Genomic DNA, 23,731 nt, shown 5'->3' on the forward strand with positions numbered 1-23,731 from the left:
AAAACCAACACAAAATGTGGCACATTGGTGTAAGCTTGGCATCACAATGCTGAGAGTGAAAACAGATGGAGCTCTGTACATGCTGAAGTAAACCTACGTGCTTCGTAAGCTCCAAGTAAAACCACTGTCTTGAAAATAAGATGGACAATGATAAGGACTGACTTCTGGGATTGTCTCCCAGCCTACACACTCACACACAGAGAGAATTTATATCCAACAGCCATTCCACCACAAGACACTGTATGTCATAAGAGTGGGGAATGAAAAGAGGCATATCAGTCACCGGGGAATTCGTGACATGGTTTTCATAGCCACAAGCACTATTATTACCTGGTTAAACTCAGCCTGACTGCCACTAGTTGGATTTTAGCTAGCTTTGAAATTTCACTTACATGACTTTCAGAGAATGCTTTAAGATTTAAAATGTGTATTTTTCAAATATGGTACCTGAAATTACATACAATCAAAATGTTGTCATAATCTTAATTTTTAGGGTAAATATTTGCTTATAATTAGTGAGATAATGTACACTGAACAGTTAGACCATACTTACATCTGGGTAGTTTAGCATCAAATTTTTCTTATTTTACATTTTCTGTATTCAAAACATTACTTAACACTTAGCCCAAATTTAAAAAGTAAAATACTGTATAGTATATGAATGATTTCTACTAATTGTTGTATGTATGCACACACACATACACACACACAAAGAGAGAAAGAAAGAGATTTTCATTATTTTGCCTAGTTTTGTTTATATCCACTAATTCTCTAGAAAAAAAATAATACCTTTCTAAAATAATAAAATGAGTAAGCAATGTTTAATGCATTTACTTTTTCAATCTTAATGATGTTTACTTTCTTTTGTATCTGAATCTCAAAGGATTAGGGATTCCAGGCACAGGTCAGTCTTTTCTTTGTCCAAGCAGTTTTTTTTTTTTTTTTCTCTATTTGCTACACTTGTGCAGTTGAAAACCGAAGAAAAAAAAGTTATATTTGTCTTCATTAATATTTTAAAGACACTAAAAGAACTGTACTTGTGTTCTAAATGCTAAAAGCATTCATTCTTCCAGTTAGCTGTATAAGCTGGTTATTAACAAATCTAAAATGCCAAGGAAATAATCTGTTTTTATATAATTATTCTGAACAGTGAGATAATGAGACTTCTGGCAGAAACAATATTCTTAGTTGATCCTGTATGTAGTGTATAAAGAAAACATGGTGACCATGAACAATATTCAATGGCAAAATTATGTAACATGAGGTAGATATACAAATCCACACAAACAACCTTATGGCTCTTCAGAGAAATATTTTCCTCCAAACGCGAAATGCAAAGAGGATGGACATCAGAAGAAGAAAACAGGAAACAAGTTAAGAGCCTGCCACAGAGGGCCTCTGAAAGGCTCTGCACTGCAGACTATCAAAGCAGATGTTGAGACTTATGGCCAAACTTTAGGCAGAATGCAGGGAATCTTACAAAAGAAGTGGGAAATAGTAAGATCTGGAGAGGACAGGAGGTCCACAAGGAGATCAACAGAACCAAAAAATTTGAACACAGGGGTCTTTCCTGAGACTCATACTCCAACCAAGTACCATGCATAGAGATAACCTAGAACCCCTGCACAGATGTAGCCCATGGCAGTTCTGTGTCCAAGTGGGTTCCATAGTAATGGGAACAGGGACTGCTTTTGACATTAACTGATTCGCCTGCTCTTTGATCACTTCCCCCTGAGGGGTAAGCAGCCTTACCAGGCCACTCCTGATGAGACCTAACAGACTAGGATCAGAAGGAAGAAAAAGAAACCCTCCCCTACCAGTGGACTTGGGGAGGGGCATTCGTGGAAAAAGGGGTAGAAGGGAGGGGTTAGGAGGGAAAGAAGGAGGGAACTGGAGGTAGGATACAAAGTAAATAAAGTGTAATTAAAAATGAATTAATAAAAACAAAAAGTATTGTTTATAAAAAAATAACAAAAAACAAGTCTACGACCTAAAATTTGACCCTGTGTATTAACCTGGAAATGAGTAAATGGTGTCTAGCCTAATATTAACTTAATTGGAGACTACATCATAAAATACGGTGGAGAAAATAAATTGCAGTGTAACAAAAAAAAAAAATGAACTTCAATCAATTTCACATTTTGGTAGGAAAATAAGTTTGCTGCAATTCTGAGTATAAACAACATCTCTTGTCTTCTGGCTCTACGTATGGTTAAATGCTCTATTGGTGGTAGTCAACATGTCTGAATATAGTGCAGGAATGAATGAGAGAGCATCACCATCCTTAAACAGCAGGCATGTGAACACACACAGCACAGGCAACTGCTGTTAAGAAAGGTTTCAGTATCCCATATTTGATCACCTTACATCATTTTCTGCTACAAGGAGGAAGAAAGAAACAATTGCCTTGTTTCAGCCTCAAGTTTTAAAAATATTATTTCTGTAATATACACAGCAGTGGATAATCAACTCTGAAATGAATTATAGGAATAAACATGATTCTATTTACATCTTACTACAGAACATTTTGTCACAGAAATTAGAAATAATAGATATCCAGGTTTGTTTTCACTACATTTATCTTTAGAAAGTTCTTTCATACTGGTCAATGGGCTAGATACTTGGTAATTTAAAACTGTACAGTATACATGCATGCATTTCTGCAATTAAAAACAAGATTTATATTTTCTCTGAGACTCTAAATATTGACATGCAACTATTTTTCACAAGATTCGAATGAACAATGATAAACACTTTTCCTTTGCTCATTTATGAGTGAGTTCACTTGTTACAAGAGGATTCTGGGAATTTCTGCTTCCGTATGCTTTCTTTGACTTCTTACACCTCTTTGTCTCTTCCTATAAAGCAACTAATCAAAGAGTGAGTCAAGTCACTTACTTCCAGTAAATCACTTGTCTACCAACACCATTCTGCACCTGGTTCAACTGACCTCTGTCATTGTCTGCTGGAGAAAGCTGGCTTAAACAACAAAATTTAACTATTCACTGTTCTGTATTGTAATGCCCAATGTCAAGTTGTCATAGAGTCTGGATTCTTCTCGAGAACTCTGCTCTAGCTTTGGCTCAGCATCTTCACATAGACTTTCGTTGTGTGTAACTATATCCATAGCCTTGTGTTAAAGGACAGCAACCTTGTTGAACAGGGAGTTACCCTAACACCACATTATAATTTAATGGCCCCTTTGAAGACACTCTCTCCAAACATCATTACCTCCTGAGAGAAGCCGAACACTATAAATTTTGAGACACAAATCAGTCTGTAACAAGATCCAAGGGGAAAGAACTCTCTGACAAAATTTCCCCAAGGAGCATAAAATTTACTGGAACCTCTGGAGAAGTCCAGCAGGCAGACAGGACGGACGTGGAAGTTCCAGGAAGAGTAAGTGCTATGGCTGGGCTTCGGCCCCTCTCTCAGATGACTGTATACTGGAAACCTGTGACCCAGTGCTGCGAGGGAAGCAAAATCTTTAAGAAGCAGCAAGTAGAAGGTAATTACATCACATGGCTTCATCCTATTTACTAAGGGTTTTAGTGACTGAATTCGTTTCTAAGAAAAGATTCCACTATAAAGTATGAACCTTAGGCTCATCGTTCATCTTCTGATGTAGGCAAGAGGCCCTTGCCTAGAAGCCAGTGCATGGTATTGAGATGGGTTATCTAGCAAAATCATGACCCAAATAAACGTCTTTATCAGTTACTCAGCCTCAGGTATGTTGTTATAGCAACAGAAAATAGATTACGATAGTTCAATCTGCTCCATTGCCTTTACTCCTCCACCAACTTGACCTCAGTTCTCTGTAAGAGTAAAATTCTCCTGTCCATAGAAAGCACAGAAAAATAACTTCGGCCACCTAAATCTCTCTTCTCTCTCTCTCTCTCTCTCTCTCTCTCTCTCTCTCTCTTGCTCTCCCCCCACTCTGTCTCTATGTCTATTTCTGTCTCTGTCTGTCTCTCTGTCTCTCTGTCTCTCTGTCTCTCTGTCTCTCTGTCTCTGTCTCTCTCTCTCTCTGTGTGTGTGTGTGTGTGTGTGTGTGTGTGTGTGTGTGTGTGTGTGTGTGTTGAATGCTGTCTTCCTTAACTGGAAAAATTTAAAACTGAATGAAAAACAGCTATAGATGGGAGGATGAGAAATTCCCTTCACTTAGGTGTAGTCTGGAAAAAAAAACTTCACTTCCAAGAATTAGTGAAACTCTTAGGAGTTTTGAGAAACAATCAACCTGATGCACTTAAAATAAATAACAATGAAATAACAGAAAACGGTGCAGCAAACATATGTGCTGAACAACAGGGTAGAGAAAACAAAAGCAAGTGTTCAGTCCTGGGCTGTGGATTAACCGAATTCTCCTAGGAAAGCATGGCCTACCTTGTATTAATAAATATATTATTTATATTTATAATTAAGAGCTGTACACTGCCTGAAAGAAACTCCACACAAAAAAAAAAGAGGTTGAAAATTCAAGATAAGTGTCAGATGTGATGTCACACTTCTGTAATCCCAGTTCTTGGAAGGTGGAAACAGAAATATTAGGAGTTCAAGGCCAGTTTTGGCTACATGAGACAATGTTCAAAATAAAGTAAAACAAAATAAAGCTAAAGATGGTAAGTAACTACATAGGTAGGAATATAGATGATAAATAGATACATAATAAATAGGTGATATATAAATATATAATAGATATAAATACTAAATAATTATACATATATGCATAAAATGTATGTATGGATACATAGATACATATATATGTATATATACATAATAAAGGAATAGATGATAAACATTCAGATGAGACAATATTAAAATACAAAGAAAAATTGAAAATTCACTTCTTTATTCAAAATGAAATGTTGTAGGGAACAGGACAGGAGCCTGCCACAAAGGGCCTCTGAAAGACAGGGTATTGAGGCAGATGCTGAGACTCATAGTCAAACTTTGGTCAGAGTGCAGGGAATCTTATAAAATAAGGAGGAGACAGAAAGACCTGGAGGGGACAGGAACTCCACAAGGAGAACAACAGAATCAAAAAATCTGGGCACAGGGATCTCTTCTGAGACTGATACTCCAACCAAGAGCCATACATGGATATAACCTAGAACCCCTGCTTAGATGTAGCCCACGGCAGCTCAGTATCCAAGTGGGTTCCCTAGTAAGAGGAACAGGAACTCTCTCTGACATGAACTCAGTGGCTGGTTCTTTGATCACCTTCCCCTGATGGGGGAGCAGCCTTCCAAGCCACAGAGAAGGACAAAACCAGTCCTGATAGGCTAGGGTCAGATGGAAGGGGAGGAGGGCCTTCCCTCTCACTAGACATGGGGAGGGGCATGGGAGGAGATGGGGAAGAGAGGGTGGGATTGGGAGGGAATGAGGGAGGTGGCTACACCTGGGATACAAAGTGAATAAACTGTAATTAATAAAAAATAATAAATTTAAAAAATGAAATGTTGTCCTCTACTGACACAATAAATGTGTAGGAAGTAAAATTCTTGAAAATTAATTTCTGAATACGTGATAATAAAATCAGTGCATTTCACCACTAGGTAATTCAAGATATAAATCACCTACTGTCACAAAGGTTAGAATTACACAAAATGTACTCTCTGGCTTTCAAAAGTTTTAAGAAATGATATTTTGTAAATATTCAACTGAAAGTTTTAATTAATTTAGACGATCAGTGTCATATAGTAGGGATTTATGTTAGTTAGGGCTTCTGTTGCTGATTTGAAACGCCATGTCCAAAAGCAACTTGGGTTGGAAAGGGTTTATTTCATCTCATAGCTTGTAGCCTAGGGATTTCAGGGCAAGAACTCCAGGTAGTAACCAGGAGGCGGGAACTGGTGCAGAGTCCATGAAGAAGTACGGCTTACTGTCTTGCTCAGCCCGTTTTCACATGGCACCCACAGCCACAACACAGCCAGCTGGGCCCTCCTGAATGAGCATCAATAATGCACTGCACCCTGGCACACAGGCTTTCTCAAATGAGGCTCCCTCTTCCCAAATGACTGTCGCCAGTGTCAAGCTGACATAAATCCAACCAGCACAGGGTTATTTCATGTCTTTTTTTCTGCTGCATGGTGAACCCGGATACACAAAGGACGAACAAAAAACTCCACAAGTTTAAAAACTCTAATGCACACCATACCTAACAAATGATGCATACACATGTTTTTAAATCCGTACTTACAAATTTTAAATAAAAAATCAGTGATTTAGTAAAGAAAATACATGATAAGTAAGGCTGCCTTAAGTTATGTTACGTAGAAGTTGCTCAGTTAAAGAGGTGGAAAGGAGTGCAGCATCATTCCACACAAACAATCCAGTGAGATTCTCTTTTCACTCACGGGGCTGTTCTTGAACAATACTTTCCAGTCGGTGCTGTTTATTTGATTTGTGACTATGATCCTTATAACTCAACAGTTATGTTAATTACTGATTACCGTCGTAACCGTTATATTTTTTTTTCTCCGATTAGAACTGGAAAGTGCTCTCAAACATTCTGATCTTGCTTCAGTTCTCCTGTCATTCCCAACTTCTTACAAAGAGACCAATCCAGGTTCTTAGGGTGAAACACGCCCATCAGAATTTTCTATCCCTTTCTGATAAGGAGAACTGGATATAATAGACAGACAGTATTTTTATAGAAAATAAAATTAGAGCAGTTATGCCTATTAATGTATTAATTAAAATTACCGATCTTGGAGTTTGTGGACTCAGCCTCTACCAAATAAACCAAGAAAATAATACATATCAGTATTATTAAGAACACATTAGCTGAAATCAGACTTTTTTTGGTTGATGCCAGCTAAATACAAGCCAACTTCTGAAAACTAACCTGTACCAGCTTTACAATTCTGAGTTTACATTACCACAATTACCCAGGAACCTTCTGGGAACCACTGCTTCTTAATACGTGAGCATTCTTTTCTTTTGTACTTGCTGTCACTAAACAAAGAAGGAGGAAATTACTATTGTCACACAAACACAACAAAAATGTACACTGCTGGCTCCATCTGTAACGGACGCCTACTTATATGGCAATAAAACCCAGGCAAATCATCGGGATAATTCCCCTGTGAGTAGTCAGCTGAGAGGAAAAGTATGGTCTGCCTTGACAGGAACTGCTTTTAAGTCTTTAAACTGTCCTCCTTCCAGTATTTATTCCATGTGCCTTCCGTGCAGCTGAGAAATGTTGTTTCAAGTCAGGGGGCATGGCTGCACTACTCAAAAAGCACAGTGGAGGCTGTGCTGGTAAGGAACTCGCAGGAACTCTTCTCAGGGTAGGCTTTAGGTGCCACTTGCTGCTTTTTAATATGCTGATTTGGCTTCCAACAGTGATGGGGCAATTGCTATGAGGCATCAGCTAAGGGCTAGAGCCTGCCATTTAGATGAGAGATTTGATCACAGAAGCATAGCAACATTAGCAGCCTTGGTTTTCCTGGCCCTGTGGCTGGCAAACATTTGGCAGCACAGAAATTAAAGAAAGAGCAATTCCCAAAAGATGGCAGTCACAGAATTAGAGAGCTCCAGCGAGCAAGAATTTGGGCCAAAGAAGGACCATGAATAGAATAAATGTCATCTATAAATTTAACAAAACCTGAAAAACCCTAGAGTTTTTCCCATGTTCTTTATATTGCATGGATAAATCCAGCTGCCTCCAGGTTTTAGCTGTGCCATACACATAATGCCTCTTCTCTATATCTACATGTCCTGAATCTCACATACTGTAACTGAAAATGGTTAATTAAGTGCGTCCACCCAAAAAAGAGGATCTCAGCCGCCATAAGAACAAATAGCTGAGCCATCAAGATTCATCAGGTACTATTCCCATCTCCAGTGGCATACCTTGACATGGCACACACATAAACATGAACACACACACACAGATGCACATACACACTAAAATAAATTTAATTTTTTTTATAAAGAGTGCATATCATCTCTGGTTCAAGTACAGAATAAAAACTTTCCATTAATCTTAATGGCTAAGTCCTGATTTGCATAAGCTTTAACATCTACACGAGAGTGTCTCAAAACATCCATCAATGGTAACAGCACCAGCACAGTCTGGGGCTTGTAGGGACTCTGAAACTTTTGGTATTTTCTATATAGGTCAAAATTGTTACACTTCGCTTAGTGAAAATTGTGGGTTTTGTAATCGCTTTGCCTGTTATTAGAAAAAAAAATCATATTTTATAGTGAATGCTTAAGACCGGAAAAAAATGTCTCCATCATCTTTTCATTTGTTTACATCCATATTCATCTTTCCCTTCTCATCGTTCTCTTCCTTCACACAGTTTCATGTAAACTGGAATAATATACAATATCTACTTCTATACCTCACATCTAATGCAAAATAATGCATCATTTTATTTTCAACTGAATGACAAACCTAGAATAGAGTGAGCTTGGATGAAACGCTTTGAACCATGTACTAAGAAGAGGAAGTCAAAGAAGATTGGCAGGCAGAAAAGGAGAGGGGGAGCAAGACTAGAAGTAATGAATCTAGTAGCTTCAGATGTAGAAAGCGTTCACTGGGGGGCTGAAGAAGTATTACGCATGCTCAAGACAATGAAGAATGGCCCTGGGTTCCAAATAGAGACAATTTCAATGCCAGGTCTGGAAACGGGTTAAAATATCAAAGAACCAAACAGAAATAAGGTCTGTAGCACAGTGTCTGGTATACCGTAAGTGTTCAGTAATTTGCTCCTATTTTATTTATCCTGCTGTGAAGTCTCATATAAGACTCTTGTGTTTAGACATTTTACTATTGAAACTGAAAGTGTTGTCACTCTGTGAGACGCTGTGTGGATTCATTTAATTTCAATGGCTATTATTAATAAGTCAAAATATAACAACCAACAAAGACATCCCAAATAATACATTAAACTAAGTTGTTTTGATCGGTTGTTTGGAAATGCCCATTTGAGACGTAGATTATATCCATGCAATGAAATGTCATAATGATGAACAATTTCTCTAAGGGAGAAACATAGGATGAACAACCAGCAGAAAGGTCACATGAACATCCACACTCTAAAGAAATGTTCTAAGTGCAAGCTTATCAGAGCAAATGATTTAATTATTTAATTATTTTCCTGCTTAAGAGGCCACACTATGTCACTGCGCTTGGGATAAAAATGGTCTAGGAAGTAGTATGTAGGGCAATAAATTCTCTGTAAATCCTCTTGCTTGCAAATGAGTCATTATTATTTATTGCTGGCCCTTTACATCAGCAGGCATAGAATTTCTCAGTGTCGACAGTCAGGGGTGACTGTTTCACAATAGACCAGCATTTACAGGAAAAGCTATAACTGGGGAATAAGGAGTCCAAGGACTGAACACATAAATTAAGCAGGGAAGGAGTAGAGTCTTTTGTGACTAATACCTCCGCTCTCAAGACAAAACTCGGTTTTTGCTCCTGGTAGGGTGTTGAGGGTGTCAGTTACTCCAGAATTCGAGACTTGAGGACAGTAGGGTCACACAGCTGCAAAGCCCTGTGCTCCCGTGCTCCCTGTACTGAGCTAGATCACACGAGCTAGATCACAGGTGGTGCATCTACCATCAGTCACTGTTAATGGAAGAACGAGGTATCTGGAAATACATGTTGGGGACAGATGTTTGACACAGCCAGTCTGTTCATTTTGATCTGATCATCTTGTCAACAGCAGCAGCATTAATCTACAGAGATGAAGATTAGTTGTTGGCACTATTATGACAATTAAGACTATATCTATCATTTAAAGTTAGGTTGTCTTTATAGAACACATTTTTACTTATTATCCTGTGCCAAATGCAACCAGGCCACTCCTATCCAAAACAATCAAAAGTTCTATATTTAAACAAACAATAAAGAAGAAGAAGAAGAAGAAGAAGAAGAAGAAGAAGAAGAAGAAGAAGAAGAAGAAGAAGAAGAAGAAGAAGAAGAAGAAATAAATACAAGGATTAAAAAATTCCATTTCATTCAAAAGAATGCTCTATCTACTTTCTTACTCAAATATTTGACTTAGAAGATGTAATTTTTACAAAGTAATCAATATATATGTGTATATTGATTACATATACATGGATACATATATAATTGTATACTATATATATATATATATACTAATATTGTTCATAGCCCATATATACATACATGTATGTGTATATATACATATGTACATATACATGAATACATATACAGTTCATACTAATATTGTTCATAGCCTATATCTATTTACCAAATGTGTGCACATATATATGTATGAATGTACATGTATACATATACATGTGTATACACGCAATACATACATATACGTATGTTTTGTATTTATACATGAATATGCATGTGATTATGTGTATAAATGTTCATGCCTGCATATGTACAAATGCATATATGTATTTGGTCTATGAACAATATTAGTATCAACTATATAAAAACATATAAGCATTCTAAATACCCATAGGAGACCTCATAATAAGTAATAAAATAATGTAATACAAAGAAACTATATTGACACTTAATATTCAGATGGTATGGGCCTCTTTGTAGCAGGAGACTACACATGTTGTAAAAAGATCATGACTGATATTCAGCTAAATAGTATACACATCTCTACCTCATGAGGTTCTGCCTGGGAATAAATATAATAATGTGTATACAGCGTTAACACAGGTCTGTCAACAATGATTGCTCAGCAACTCAGAGTCCACATGACTTAGCAAGAAGACAAAGATCTGATAAGTTGATGATAGCTCCTACATGCTCAGCTCTCCTCATTCACACACTCACACACATGGCAAAATGGCATCATCATGCAGGAGCATGTTATCCAATGTCAACATACAACGGAGAAAGAATAAAATGGGTTTAAATTCACAAGGATATGGCTGGATTTTCAAACTGTGAGAGGTTGGCCATGAGCACTATTTTGAAAGAAAACAGCAACCTTTACCTTGGTGGCTTACTCATGCATTTGCTTAAAAGGAGAAGGTCCAGAATTCCCACTTCTATGCAAGATTTATGACTCTAACATTCCTTAATTAAATTATCAAAGCATTACATCATGCTAATAATAAACTCGTGTCCAGGGATTTTTAGGGAAGCAGATGAAACATTTCTTTACAGATATGTCTCTTGATTTCACAAACTCAGAAGAATTATGTGTTATAAGTTTAAATGAGCATGCCTGTATAGAGAAAATGTCAAGGTACCACCATGGACCCATGAAGAGTTTCTGATGGTATGATTCTCAGCAAATGAATTCCATGGGGAGTGTCACAGCTTGTGTAATTTTGCAGGAAGATAATAAGAGGTGAACAGAAGGAGAAAAAAAAAACCTAATATTTAAGAAAATAAAGTTAACACTTAATAACACTAGTTTAAGTGGCTAAGTAGTGTTTGATGTTAGCAATACTACTTAGCTGGAGTTCGATATTTGTCTTAGAGTTGGAGGATGTTATGGAATTCTACTTAAATACTTCATTATAAGAATCACAAAGAGCACCCTTGGGTGAGCATTGTTTCTGTACATGTTTTTCCCAGTAAAGTACTATTAACAAGCATGTTCACATCATTATACTTTTTTTGGATAGTGGTTGCTATTCTGTGAAGACGGAAGTAGAATGATACAAGAATTTGTTTTTTTATTTGCGATTTACCTCTATTTGGTATTATCTTTTAACCAGCAGCATACATCTCATAAGCCATCGGGCTTTTTTGAAACTATCTTTGTCAGAGACATATCCTGCTCCCCTTACTAGGGAACCCACATGGAGACTGAGCTCCTATGGGCTACATGCGACCAGGGTGTCTAGGTCTTCTCCATGCATGGTCTCTGACATGGACTAGGTTGTCTGCTTTTTGATCACTTCCCCTGGTGGGGAGACCTTGCCAGCCCACAAAGGAAGAGAATCCAGACAGTCCTGAAGAGACTTGATAGGCTAGGGTCAGACAGTAGAGGAGGAGGACCTCCCCATCAGTGGACTAGGGGAGGAGGATATGGGAGGAACAGGCAGGAAGAAAGAGAGTGAACCGGAGGAGTTGAGAGAGGGAGCAACAACTGGGATGCAAAGTGAATAAACTGTAAATAATAATAATGATGATGATTTAACACCTTAAAAATGGTAGTCAAATTACACATGTTTTCCATTTAAGGTAAAAAATTTCAGAAAAAAAAAACAATGCTCTGATTAAAGTTCTGATAGGATAGTACTTTTATTTTCTTTTGTTGTTATTATTATTATTTTACAATTTGTTCACTTTGTATCCCAGTTGTAGCCCCCTCCCTCATCTCCTCCCGGTCCCACCCTCCCTACCTTTCCCCCCCTCCAATCCTTTTCCTCTAGTCCACTAAATGGCTAAAAGTATTGTCTAGTGTATTTGTATCCATCCAAACTACTAACTACTTAATATAAATTTAAACAAAGTAGTACTAATATGCACTTTCCTAAACCAAAATGTCCTAGATAAATGTACCATGCTCTGGATAAATAATATAAATAAAAATAGATTATATAGGGTAACGAACATCATTCCACCATCAAACAATTGCTAGCAAGCAACTCTTTAAGGCCCTACTTAGCCTTCTAATGACAGTAGAATACCTGTCCACCTCTTCAGATATCACAAGGCCTGCTTTTCAAAGGACTTTCAACGTGGCTTTGATATCTGAAAAACTCTGTCCATTCCTAGTACTGTAACAAATATTGGTGGCAATAGTTTAAGGGTAGATTTATTCTGCTTCATAATTTCAAGGTTTCGGTCTTGTGGACTGGCTCCATTGCTTTTAGGCTGTGGTGAAGGAGAGCATTAAAGCAGGAAACGTGGTTCCGCAAAGCTGCTCACCTCAGGAAGGCCAGGAGGCACAGAGTTGAGAGGAAGTGTCCTGACATAAGATCCATCTTTAAAGTTATCCACAGCCTTGCTCTGGTAATCTGATTCTCGCAACAACCCCAACTCTTAATGCTGCATTTGGTTTAGATTCATCACTTATTAAAAAGAGCAATGCCTCAGCATCTAAACACCACTCACAAGCCCAGAACTGGCAGCCAAGTCTTCAAGACACAGGCCTTCAGGAGGCAGTCTCGGATTCTAACCACAACAAGAACTGTATTTAGAAAATAAAGTAAGAGTGCTCAAATACCATGCTGTTAGCAGCCTAAACTTGAGGGCTTTAATATTTTCATATAGTAATAGAGTCAAAAGCAAAGAAACAGAATAAACCACACAGAGGCTCTTCTTGTCTATAAAAATATGAGTTAAAAAAATAAAGAAGTATTTTCTTCTCAGAAACTATTAACTGGGAACATTTGTAGGATATGTCCATATCTGATTTGGTCAAGAAACTAGCCAAACTGTGCTCCAGGTAGCTTCTGGATTCAGAGGACAAATAAAATAGATGAAAATACTGACAACACAAAACTTAAATATAAGGGTCCCACGAGATCAAATGGAGACATTATTAGTATGATTGTCTTGGTCATGGAGACATTATTAGTATGACTGTCTTGGTCATAATAGTTACATGCCATCTGCAAAGACTGCTTTGATTTGACCATCATAATTGAGGGAGCACATATGGATGACAGTGAGGAAAGCTACATACAAGAATTCACATCTTAACTTCTCATTTCATAAATGAGTTGGTGAAGCCACGTAAGCTGTTTTAGTTTTACACAATGCACTGTGAAAATTAAATGAATTGATATTTCAAGCCTTTAAACCAAAAATAGGTGCACACAAGGAAACACCAAGATCACAATGTGGATACACGGCTGGAATCAAATTTTTTCTCTAACTCAATAATGACAGGAAATTACAGATTTCTATGAAATTTCCCTGTCTCGTCTAGAAGGTGGAGAAAAGGGAACTGACGCAACAGAGAAGAAACCATGCTAGCACTATCTAAATAGTCTAGGGATTATTGGACCACAACACTGCTCAGTAAGTGCTAAGTATTACCTCCCTTCCTTTCCTTTCTTTACAATAAATTTTCTCTAGAATTTCTTCTCTGAAATTCACATTAAATGTGTAGAAAACCTTAATTAACATTGTTCCAAGATGGTAGGATCTCTATAAATATAAAATGGTTGGCGTTGTTGTTGTTGTTGTTATTACTGTTATTCTCATGAGTACTTCAGAGGGACACTAGTCCCTTTACACATTACAACACCTGTGCAACACACACACACACCAGAGAGAGAGACACAGAGAGAGAGGGAGGGAGAAACTTGTAGATCTCCCAGAGAGACTGATCTAACAAACAGGAATAGTAACTTCTGGAAATCTCTCATTGTATGAGGGAAATAATGCCAGTCTGCTTAAATTGCCTTTTCCTTAGCCTGTCTACTGACCTTATCTGTCCAGGATGTCATTTGAGAGGTTTCAGAGCTTACATTCACCGTTGTGTACAAAGGTTACACTGCTAAGACGTCACGGTCATCCCATTAAAATATATAATTCTGGTTTAAAACCAGAAGCCTAAATTGATTTAAAATTACTGAAGCTAGGCACAGTGGTATTCAAGTCTTAGCAACTTTGGAAACTGAGGCAGGATGGCATATGTCTATGAGTTCAGAAGCCACCTGGATAGCACCGTGAACTCCTGTCTCCCAAAATAATAAATAAGCAAATAAATGAATATTCACCTAAAAAAAAAAAACATTGCCAGCTCAGTGCTGTTTTTATTTATTTATTTAGTTACTTACTTACTTATTACAATTTGTTCACTTTGTATACCCGCTGTAGCCCCCTCCTTCATCGCCTTCCAGTCCCATTGACCCTCCCTCATCTCCCCCTATGCCCTTTCCCTAGTCCCCTGATAAGAGAGGACCTCCTCCCCTTTATCTGACCCTAGCCTATCAGGTCTGATCAGGGAAACTAATTTCAATGTTGCATAATGAATAGTGGATTGCATAGTTTAAAACACTGGCTTAAAAAAGATACTAGCTTTCTAAGTAATTCTTCAAGAGACATTCACAATATGATTAAAGAGGAGTGCATTTCCGCTAGGTTAAAGTACCATATTCCACATTCCTATCCTGAGGAATTTTTGTCTTGATCTCTTGACTGTGCATAGTTTTCAATTCTCAGGAAAGGTTTTTGGACCAGGTATAAAATACGCAAGCATACCTATATATGTATAAACACAGAATGTTCAGGCTGCTCTGGAATTCTTATGTATGTTAGGATACCATCGAAGGGCGTTTTGTATCCTCTGTTCTTTCACACTATTAGTAAAATACATTTTATTTTATTCATCAGTCATTTTAATTACAGCTGGCAGACTCCTTCTGTCTTCATTTTTACTTTATTCTCCCAAGCCTTTGCTCCAGTCTCCAACATTGGCAAACCCATTTTTTGCATGTAACATTGTCTTCTTCTTGCCCAAGAAATTCAATGTGCATGAGGTGTGACTTTTATTTTTTTATTTATCTTCACATATGGGAATCCTTACTTGTATTTAATATAATATCTCCTAAATAACAGACCTCAGTTATCTTCTCAAATATAAATTCTGTCACCCTTTTCTAACTTTCTTTATTGGAAACAGTTCTTCAAAAAATTCACTCTTGTAGTCTCTCCTTTATTTTCTAGTTTAGTAGATAGCTTCTGTTCTGACTATCAGCATGCTTATCTCTCCTCCATTCTCAAACAATAATGAACAACCTTCATCTGTACCTCACAGTAGTCCTTCAATGTCTTTACAAAAATCCAGACAAACTCCTTGTCAGTCATTTGCTCCTCCAAAATGATTCAACACTACTGTCTTCTTTCAGTCACATACAGTCTCCTTAATATGTTCTCACAAGAGGAAACCTGGAACACGGTTTAGCTAAATTCAATAAATTTTTACTTCTTCTTTGCACCACTAGATAACTTCACAGTTCTTCTCTGTACCTCTGATTCATTTGTATGGGTTTAATTTTTCTTGGATTATGTTTATGCTTCTGAAGTCACCGGAGGTGAAGACATGGAGATCTCCATCTTACAAACCCGACTGGCTCAGTGTTAACTATTTCCTCTGCACTAGAGGCATTCCCTAGCAAGAGAATAAAAATGACAAGACTTGGATTCACAACAAAGTTATCAGACTCAGAAGGCTCTAGGAGTTATAAACAGCAATCAACTGCTACAGAAAAGTAGACTCTTATGTGAAACTGCCTGCAAGTTGTGCAGGGCACTCAACTGATGAGGATTTGGTATATCATCCCTGATTCTCTATTGGGCTTCCCAGTGATAAGGCTACCCGAATTATCCATGTCCCCATAAACGACCCTTTACCAATGTCCTTATAAGCAACCACAATATATTCATTTCACTCAGCTAGCCAGATTTAGGTAGAATCATATTTTTGGTATGATGTGCCTCCTCAGTGGAATAGCAGTTGGTTGGTCCTTCTACATGTAATAAGGCACGAAGAAACATGTGAAGCAGGTCATGTGTAGAGAGAAGACCACCGGCGGTCTTTACACAATATGGGGTGCCATGCTGACTTGCTGATAGAGATGTGACATTTAAGTACAGAGATACGCATAAATGGCAGATGGAGTAGAGAATATACAGCTCTCTTAAAGAAGCATGGAACGCCTTGAGACCTGATTATAATAATAGTTACATGGTCTGTGCAATCTATACTGGCAACCGATGTTCAGCTCTCCACTCAGAAAGTACCTGCTCATGTAAGGAAGAAATTACAACGGGAACATGGCATATGGATACTGCCTTCAGGATCCTCTGGTTAATCAGGGAAAGCAGAAAACGTAGAGAATGAGATGGATATATTTTGTTGTCATTTACCTAGAGGTAACAGAGCCCAGGTTAGGGGGAGGATTACAATGTAGATTTGTCTTTATGACTTCTTACTGGTAACCAATAATACAAATCTCCTAAAAGTTGAGCAATGATTAGGAATAAGAAAAGTTCTAAAGGTGACAGAAAATAGCCCTCAAGCCTGACTACTAATGTAGAAGGAGAAGAAAAGGCATGATTCAGCATGCAAACATGGCTTTACTAATGATGCAGTACAGGAAAATATATTTAAAGAATACTTCATATTTAGAGTGCTTAAATTGGGAGAGACTCTTTAAGTTTATGATTATTAATATTATTACTATTATTGAGGAAGAACACATGTGTCGTGACATACATGTGAAGGACAGAGGACAACTCTGTGGAGTTGGTTCTCTCCTTTCACCTTTATGTGAGTTATGGGGATCAGAAGCACTTGGTCAGATTTGTGTGGCAAGTTCTTTATCCATTGAGCCATTATTATGAATTCTGGAAAACATTAGACGAGAAGCAAGATTCGTCACAGTCGTCTTGTCATGAGGGTGTGCAACAGGGGGGGATGGCATCAGCCTGGGTGACATGGGAGCAGACCAATTCTGTGGCATTCCTCCTTAACCTTCTTTGAGACAAAGGCTTTGTAAGCTGAGTGCACCCAAGAAAAACAGCCTCTGATGCGAAAGGTTACGTAAGCCATTGGAAACACTAGGTCATTGTCAGCCAAGGTCCCCATGAATCTCACGGGCTGGAAGGCAATAAAGGCAGGGCATGAATGGTGAGAAAATTCGGCATGAGAGAAGTGGTGTTTGAGGTCAAACAGGCTGAGATAGTTAAAACCGGGTTCACATTAGGTATAATGATGAATTTAAACCATGCCGGACCTTGGCAGTGGCATAGGGATTTACTTCTTTTGATAAACCCTATGACAAAATGAAGTTTGTGCAAGGTAAGGGAAGCTCTGAATGACAGAGTTGCGTGGAAATTTGGTTTATTAAAACTCAGCAGGGCATGAAAGAAAATCACACAAGTGAGCCTGTCCAGGACACTCAAGATAAAGTGTGGCAGTTTGTGTAAGACAGTTATTAAAGAAAAACTAACAAAAAGTCATCTTTATTGGTTTAGAGCTTATGAAAGGCATTAAACCCTGAGCAATGTACACCAAAAAAGTAAAAGAAGGTAAAAACGACACAGTAAGGTAGATGAGAAAGATTAAGCTTTTCCTAGGGTGGCAATTACCCATTATAATATGTATATATCTTCTCTATAAAATATATATATATATATGTATAATATACATATATATATGCAATCTATCCAATAAGCTCAGGGCCCTTTCAATAACCATATGAAGTTGGTAGAGAAACAATAATCATAGTATCAGCCTTGAGTATGAAAGAACTAGAAATTACATAGTAGGTATAGCAGATGAAATGGCTTGTTCTCCACTAGCCAGGGGCCAGAGAAACAGCATGAACCATGCTCACTGAGTGTGCTGGGACTGGGGATATTAACAGCAGTCTGATAGTAGGTCTCCATAATGAAGAAGTCCGCTCTTTTAGGGATAATGAGCATAGAATACAGAGAGCTATATATGGTGATATGTTCCGTTCACAACATTTCATAGAAATGATTCAAGTAATAGGATATTGTCATGCTATATTTGACCTTGCTAAAATGTTTTTTTTTAATATTCATGCAGCTGCTGAACCTCAAAGCCTAACACTTCCTTAGAGCAGAAGGCAGCAGACTTGCAGAGATTCTACACACATTCTATAAAAAAGACTTAATTTTTGAAATTCTTACAGATTCAAACGTATACTCAGAAGAGCAGTGAAATTAGCAGTTAATCTGAAATAAGACATCTTGCATAGAAAGAAAAAGTGACTTTTCAGGAGTCAAAGTAGTTGAATCAAAATGTCTCTGTTATAAGAGTGTCACTGCCTCATTATTTGTTGACCAGGAAGGCCACTTAGGCACCCCAAATAATATTTTGTTTGTGTACCAAAACCAGACAGTGAGACTCTACTTCTGAATACACCACCTGCTTGGGATGCAGAACATGGAGAAATTAGGATATGACTCAGCTGAAAGGTCACTTCTGTCCAGCTGGGTAGGAAGCATCATGGATGATACGTAGAGGCTGGGAGAGGCCTTGTTACCAAAAGGCTTGCTCAGTGGAAAAGAGGCACCTACTTTTAAAATAGGGACATAACAATCATCAGTGCAACCAATTGCTTTCTGATTGGATTTTAGTGCTGGAAACCCAAATTTGATACATCGTGGGGGTTAATTTCACTGTTTTGTTAAACAAATGTGAAGTGCCTTTAAAGTCCTACTAAACATTCCCAGTTACACCTCTAGATTAATACAGCTGTCATCACTGGTGCTGGAGAAAAACTAAGTGGAGAAAAGTTACAATAGAGACACATTACTAGTTAAACTGATGAGAATTAGTAAGTCTTACTGCAACATTGTAGGCAAGCATCTAGCCATATATGGGAAAAGATTGTCAGATGTCCACTTTGTACACTGAATGGATTAAGGAACAGTGTAGAAGGCAAAGGAGAGAAAATGGAAGAGCTACATGAAGGAGTGGAGTTTTGTGTCACTGTTTCTTCCATATTGTAACATCTCATCATGAAGGGGGTTGGGGGAGGCCTAGAGATTCACATTAAATTATGACAAATCATGAGGTCATCCTTGAGATTACATAAGCAACGAACTGGAGTAGATAACATTCTTCAGTGGAATGTCAGTGAAGAACAAGTGAGGTGTACAGGGAATTCTACTGATAGAGATTTCATGACTCATCACCCAATCTGGATGATGTAGTATTCTGACTCACCCATGCTCATTAAGTAGCACAAATCAATTGTTGATTCACCAAACTACACTTGGATGGAGTCGTTTCATCTGACTGTTGTTTAAGCCCTATCTGGAGTGAAATGCAGTTTGTTCACATCTCCTCTAGAAAAGAGGCACAATAACAAGGGAGAAACATAAAACTACTAGTCAGACAGCCTAATAATCAAATATCCACTTAGATAAATAATCCTGTCCTTCCAGAAACAGATGAAATAATTTCGTAGTGAATTAAAATAATTTATTATTTTCCCCTTTTCACTTTCAACTCTTAAACTGAATATCATAGTTAAATCAAGAAGGAGAGCAAATTACAGTATTTAAAGCATCATAATAAATTGGAGCCACTTTAATTAAAGTTACAGGTATAACAAGAGGAAGACAGTATATGCTGTAATTAGAAAACTATCAAAAGAATAAAAATTGTTTATTTTTAATCTTGATCCTATTTTCTCTGAACAAAATGCCTGGAGACATTCCCTTCCTTAGCAGATCCTTTGACTGGTGAACAAAGAGACACTGATTTCATTTACATCCATCTCTCAGGAGATACCACTGGACTGTTTTCTTAAAGCACTTTGTACAATGGATATCTCATTAATACTGCAGATATTTCAGCCTAGTTCATGCTGAAATGCATACTAACAATATTAGATGATTATTTCACTTTTACAACTAAACATCATTAGATGCAAGATTGTGTTAGAAGTAATCCAACAATGTCATCAGGACAATCATACTGATCCAGTTTCCAAGATCCTTCTGAAGAAATTATTAGGAATAAAAAGCCATAAAACAGATAAATCTTAGAAATGAAATGGCTGAATTTGCCAGTGTGAGTGTAAAAGATTAAAATGGGGCATTTATAGGGGGCAGGACAGCTACAAGGAATTAATAGAAATGAACTATGGTGATTCTGACATATCTTTAGAGCAAACATATTCCATCTTCCAAATAAAAAACACAACTGAAAATTCAATTTAACAACTGTGTTTGGTTTTCCTTTCCCCTTTCTATTTCACACTTTCACACTTTTTCAGTGGAAAGCAGTGCCTGGAGTTAGAAACACCTGAATTTGCTTCCTCTCATCTTCTGACTGCTGAATGGGCTTCAAAAAGGACATATCAGCACCATTTGGAAGCTTATGAGAAACATAACCCCAGCTCAGTCTACTCAATAAAAATCTGCATCTTAACCAGAACCATACGTGATCTGTGTGAGTATTAAAGTCCAAAAGCACTGCACACATTTCTTCTTAAATGTATTTCCTTGGACAACTTTTCAGAGCCTTGAAAGACCCAGTTTCTGCATTGAAAAGAGATTAATAATAGTATCTACACCATGGTATTACTGTGAGGCGTAATTAGGTCATTCTATTTAGTGTAAGCACTCAACAAAGTCTGATATTAAGTTCTATCATGGACCTCTTATTTGCATGTTCATGATTTTTCAACTATGCTTTGTTTAAAATTATATGAGTGCAACAGCCAGGTAAAATAAAGCTCCTTTAACAGAGATGTCTCCCTTCATAAAAATCTACAGCAGAAACAGAATTAAATTTATAATGCCATCTTGTATCCATTCACAGCATAACATAGCACCTGTGTTTCAAATAGCCTGAAAGTAATTCTTTAAAAACATACATGGTAAATCCTGAGTGAGGTAACACAGACCCAGAAAGACACACAAGGTATATACGCCTTTATATTTTAGTCATATAGTACAGGATAGACACACTGCAATGTATAGAGCCCAAGAAGATAAGTCCGTGGGCATCTTAGGCTTCATGTTGGCCCACTAGTTAGGGGAGTGGGGGATATCTCTGACATGGACTATGTTGTCTGCTTTTTGATCAGTTCCTCCTGATGGGACTTCCTTACCAGGCCACAGGGGTGAAAGATGAACTCAGTCCTCATGTTAAGAGATGTGCTGGGATGTCTGGGTAGGGGGCTCCTCTATTCTGAGGAATAGGGGAGAGGTGATGTGGGAGGGAGGGTGGGACTCGGCCTATGACCAAGATGTAAATTAAATTAATTAAAAAATTACATGGTAAAAATCTTAGGATACCAGCCACCTTAGCATAGTGATCAGGGTTTAATAGGGAAAGAAAATCTACATAATAAATAGTTATGGAAAAAATAGCTGGAAAGAATTAACTTAAATTGAAACCTGAAATTATATACTAATTCTGCTATAAATGTATTAAATGCTTGAATATAAAAAAACAAAACTTGGAAACATTTAGAATTAATAATATTTTAAAATTATACATATGAATTGATAGAGGATTCCCAAATCAGAATAACTCAGAAACAAATGTAAAGTTGACTCTGACTACATGAAATTAAGAATTTATCAAAAAGACAATTAAAAAAACCACAAACAAAAATTAAGTTAACTAGTTCATATAACACCCAGAATGGACCACCTATAAACCAATTAAAGTAACACAATTGTGCAAACTATGTGGGCATATATGTATATATATATGAGAAAAACGTTTGATAAAGTACAGAAGTGAGAAGTGATTAACTGATTATCTGGGACACTGGGCACTTTGGTAAGAATGTGGGATCATGAGACAGGAGAGCACTGCAGCTTATTTGATAGCAATTATAATGAAGCTATGTTTTAGTGTAGATTAAAATGTGCTCAGTTGATTATAATATATAATGACTCACTTGGGTATAAAATTACATGTATCAGCAAAATAAACACCTTTGATGTATTTTTTAAAAACTAGTAAAATGGTAAAAATAAAGCAATAGGTAGAAGAAAGCTGTTCATTCAGGATTTCATTGATTCCATAAATGCATCAGTTGAACAGAGTTACCAAGGGAAAAAAAAAAGCATATGAAAGAAAAGCCGCAAACAGAGCCAGAAATATAAACACACACAGCCAATGAAAATAAAGAAGGACCAATCTTAACTCACCACCAGGGCTTTAGATCTGTTGCTCAGAAGCTTCTCAATGTCTCGGGCTGCAATTTCTACCAGCTGGCGTGCATTATTTGGCTCCACAGTATACAACTCTTGGTATTTTTCATAAATCTATGTCAAAAGAAAAGAAAATGAGTAGGATCTATAGCTGTTTATTTAGATAATAAATTCCCATTCTGATGTGTTTAAAACCAAAAACAAATAATAAGAAATAGCTACTCTTTTTTTTTTTTTTTTTCTCCATCATGATTCTTTTAGAGTTTGGATATACACCAGAAAAACATACAGAAATAATGTAAATTTTCTGTAAGACTACTAGCTTGCAAAACTAATAGGTCAAGGTGACTAGTCATAAAACAGCATGTGTCACAGCCGGTCACGTGTGCACTCTGAACTTCAGCTCAACCTTGAAACTCGATAGCCACCCTAGGGAGTAAAAAGAAAACCATAACCCAGAAAAACATACGTGGAAGACATGTGTGAACAAGGTAGAAGACAGGTCAGACTACATGGATCATGGAGGTCTTCCTTAGAGAAGACCATAGCCCCCTTCTGTGGATATGAAGGACACATTTGCTTCTTAGCTTTATGGAAAAGGGAGAGAAGTAATGAGAGAATGAGTACAGCCATGAACAGTGGCCTTCTATGACAGCCCACATCTAGAGAAGTTGAAAAGTTGAAAGCACCAATGTTGATGATAAAGCTGTGGATAGCTTCATGACAGTGATATTTTTATCATATTAAATATGGGTATTTTTCCTGTTCGATTTTTTGTTTTACTTAAATCACCGAGTGAGATATGCCAAAGTTAACACGGTGCATAAAATTAAGACCAAACCTCATTTCTAGCTCAAATTGATGTCTGAAGAAGGATTTCCCTCCAGTGGCATAGGCTGCATCTGGTTCACAAACCAGTCCACTCCCAGCAGGAGAGGAGAGAGTCTAAGGGGAGGGCAGGAGCAGTGGCAGAGATTGTGGCTGGAGGGCGGATCTGAGAAGGAAATCCCCTATGCACAGAGCAGATGGGCCTCACATGCATGACTTAACCATCTTTAAAGCTGGGGCCTGGCGGCATTTTATTGCCTTGTGAAAAGCAAATACAGGCATACACCAGAACCAGCCCTACCTGCTTTTGTTCTGGAACCA

The 23,731-nt window shown here is 37.5% G+C and overlaps 1 protein-coding gene across 3 annotated transcripts in view; it reads right to left on the minus strand.

Moving 5' to 3' along the window:
* The window catches only part of Cacna2d1 (calcium voltage-gated channel auxiliary subunit alpha2delta 1), a 448,878-nt gene that overhangs the window by 333,008 nt on the left and 92,139 nt on the right, over positions 1-23,731 (minus strand). For all 3 annotated transcript variants that reach the window (XM_060374048.1, XM_060374047.1, XM_060374049.1), the window contains exon 3: positions 22,580-22,696. In XM_060374048.1, coding sequence (XP_060230031.1) covers positions 22,580-22,696 — 117 coding nt within the window. The remainder of the gene's footprint in view (positions 1-22,579; positions 22,697-23,731) is intronic.

The sequence above is a fragment of the Meriones unguiculatus genome, chromosome 21 (genome assembly GCF_030254825.1).
Source record: "Meriones unguiculatus strain TT.TT164.6M chromosome 21, Bangor_MerUng_6.1, whole genome shotgun sequence".
NCBI classification, from domain to species: domain Eukaryota; kingdom Metazoa; phylum Chordata; class Mammalia; order Rodentia; family Muridae; genus Meriones; species Meriones unguiculatus.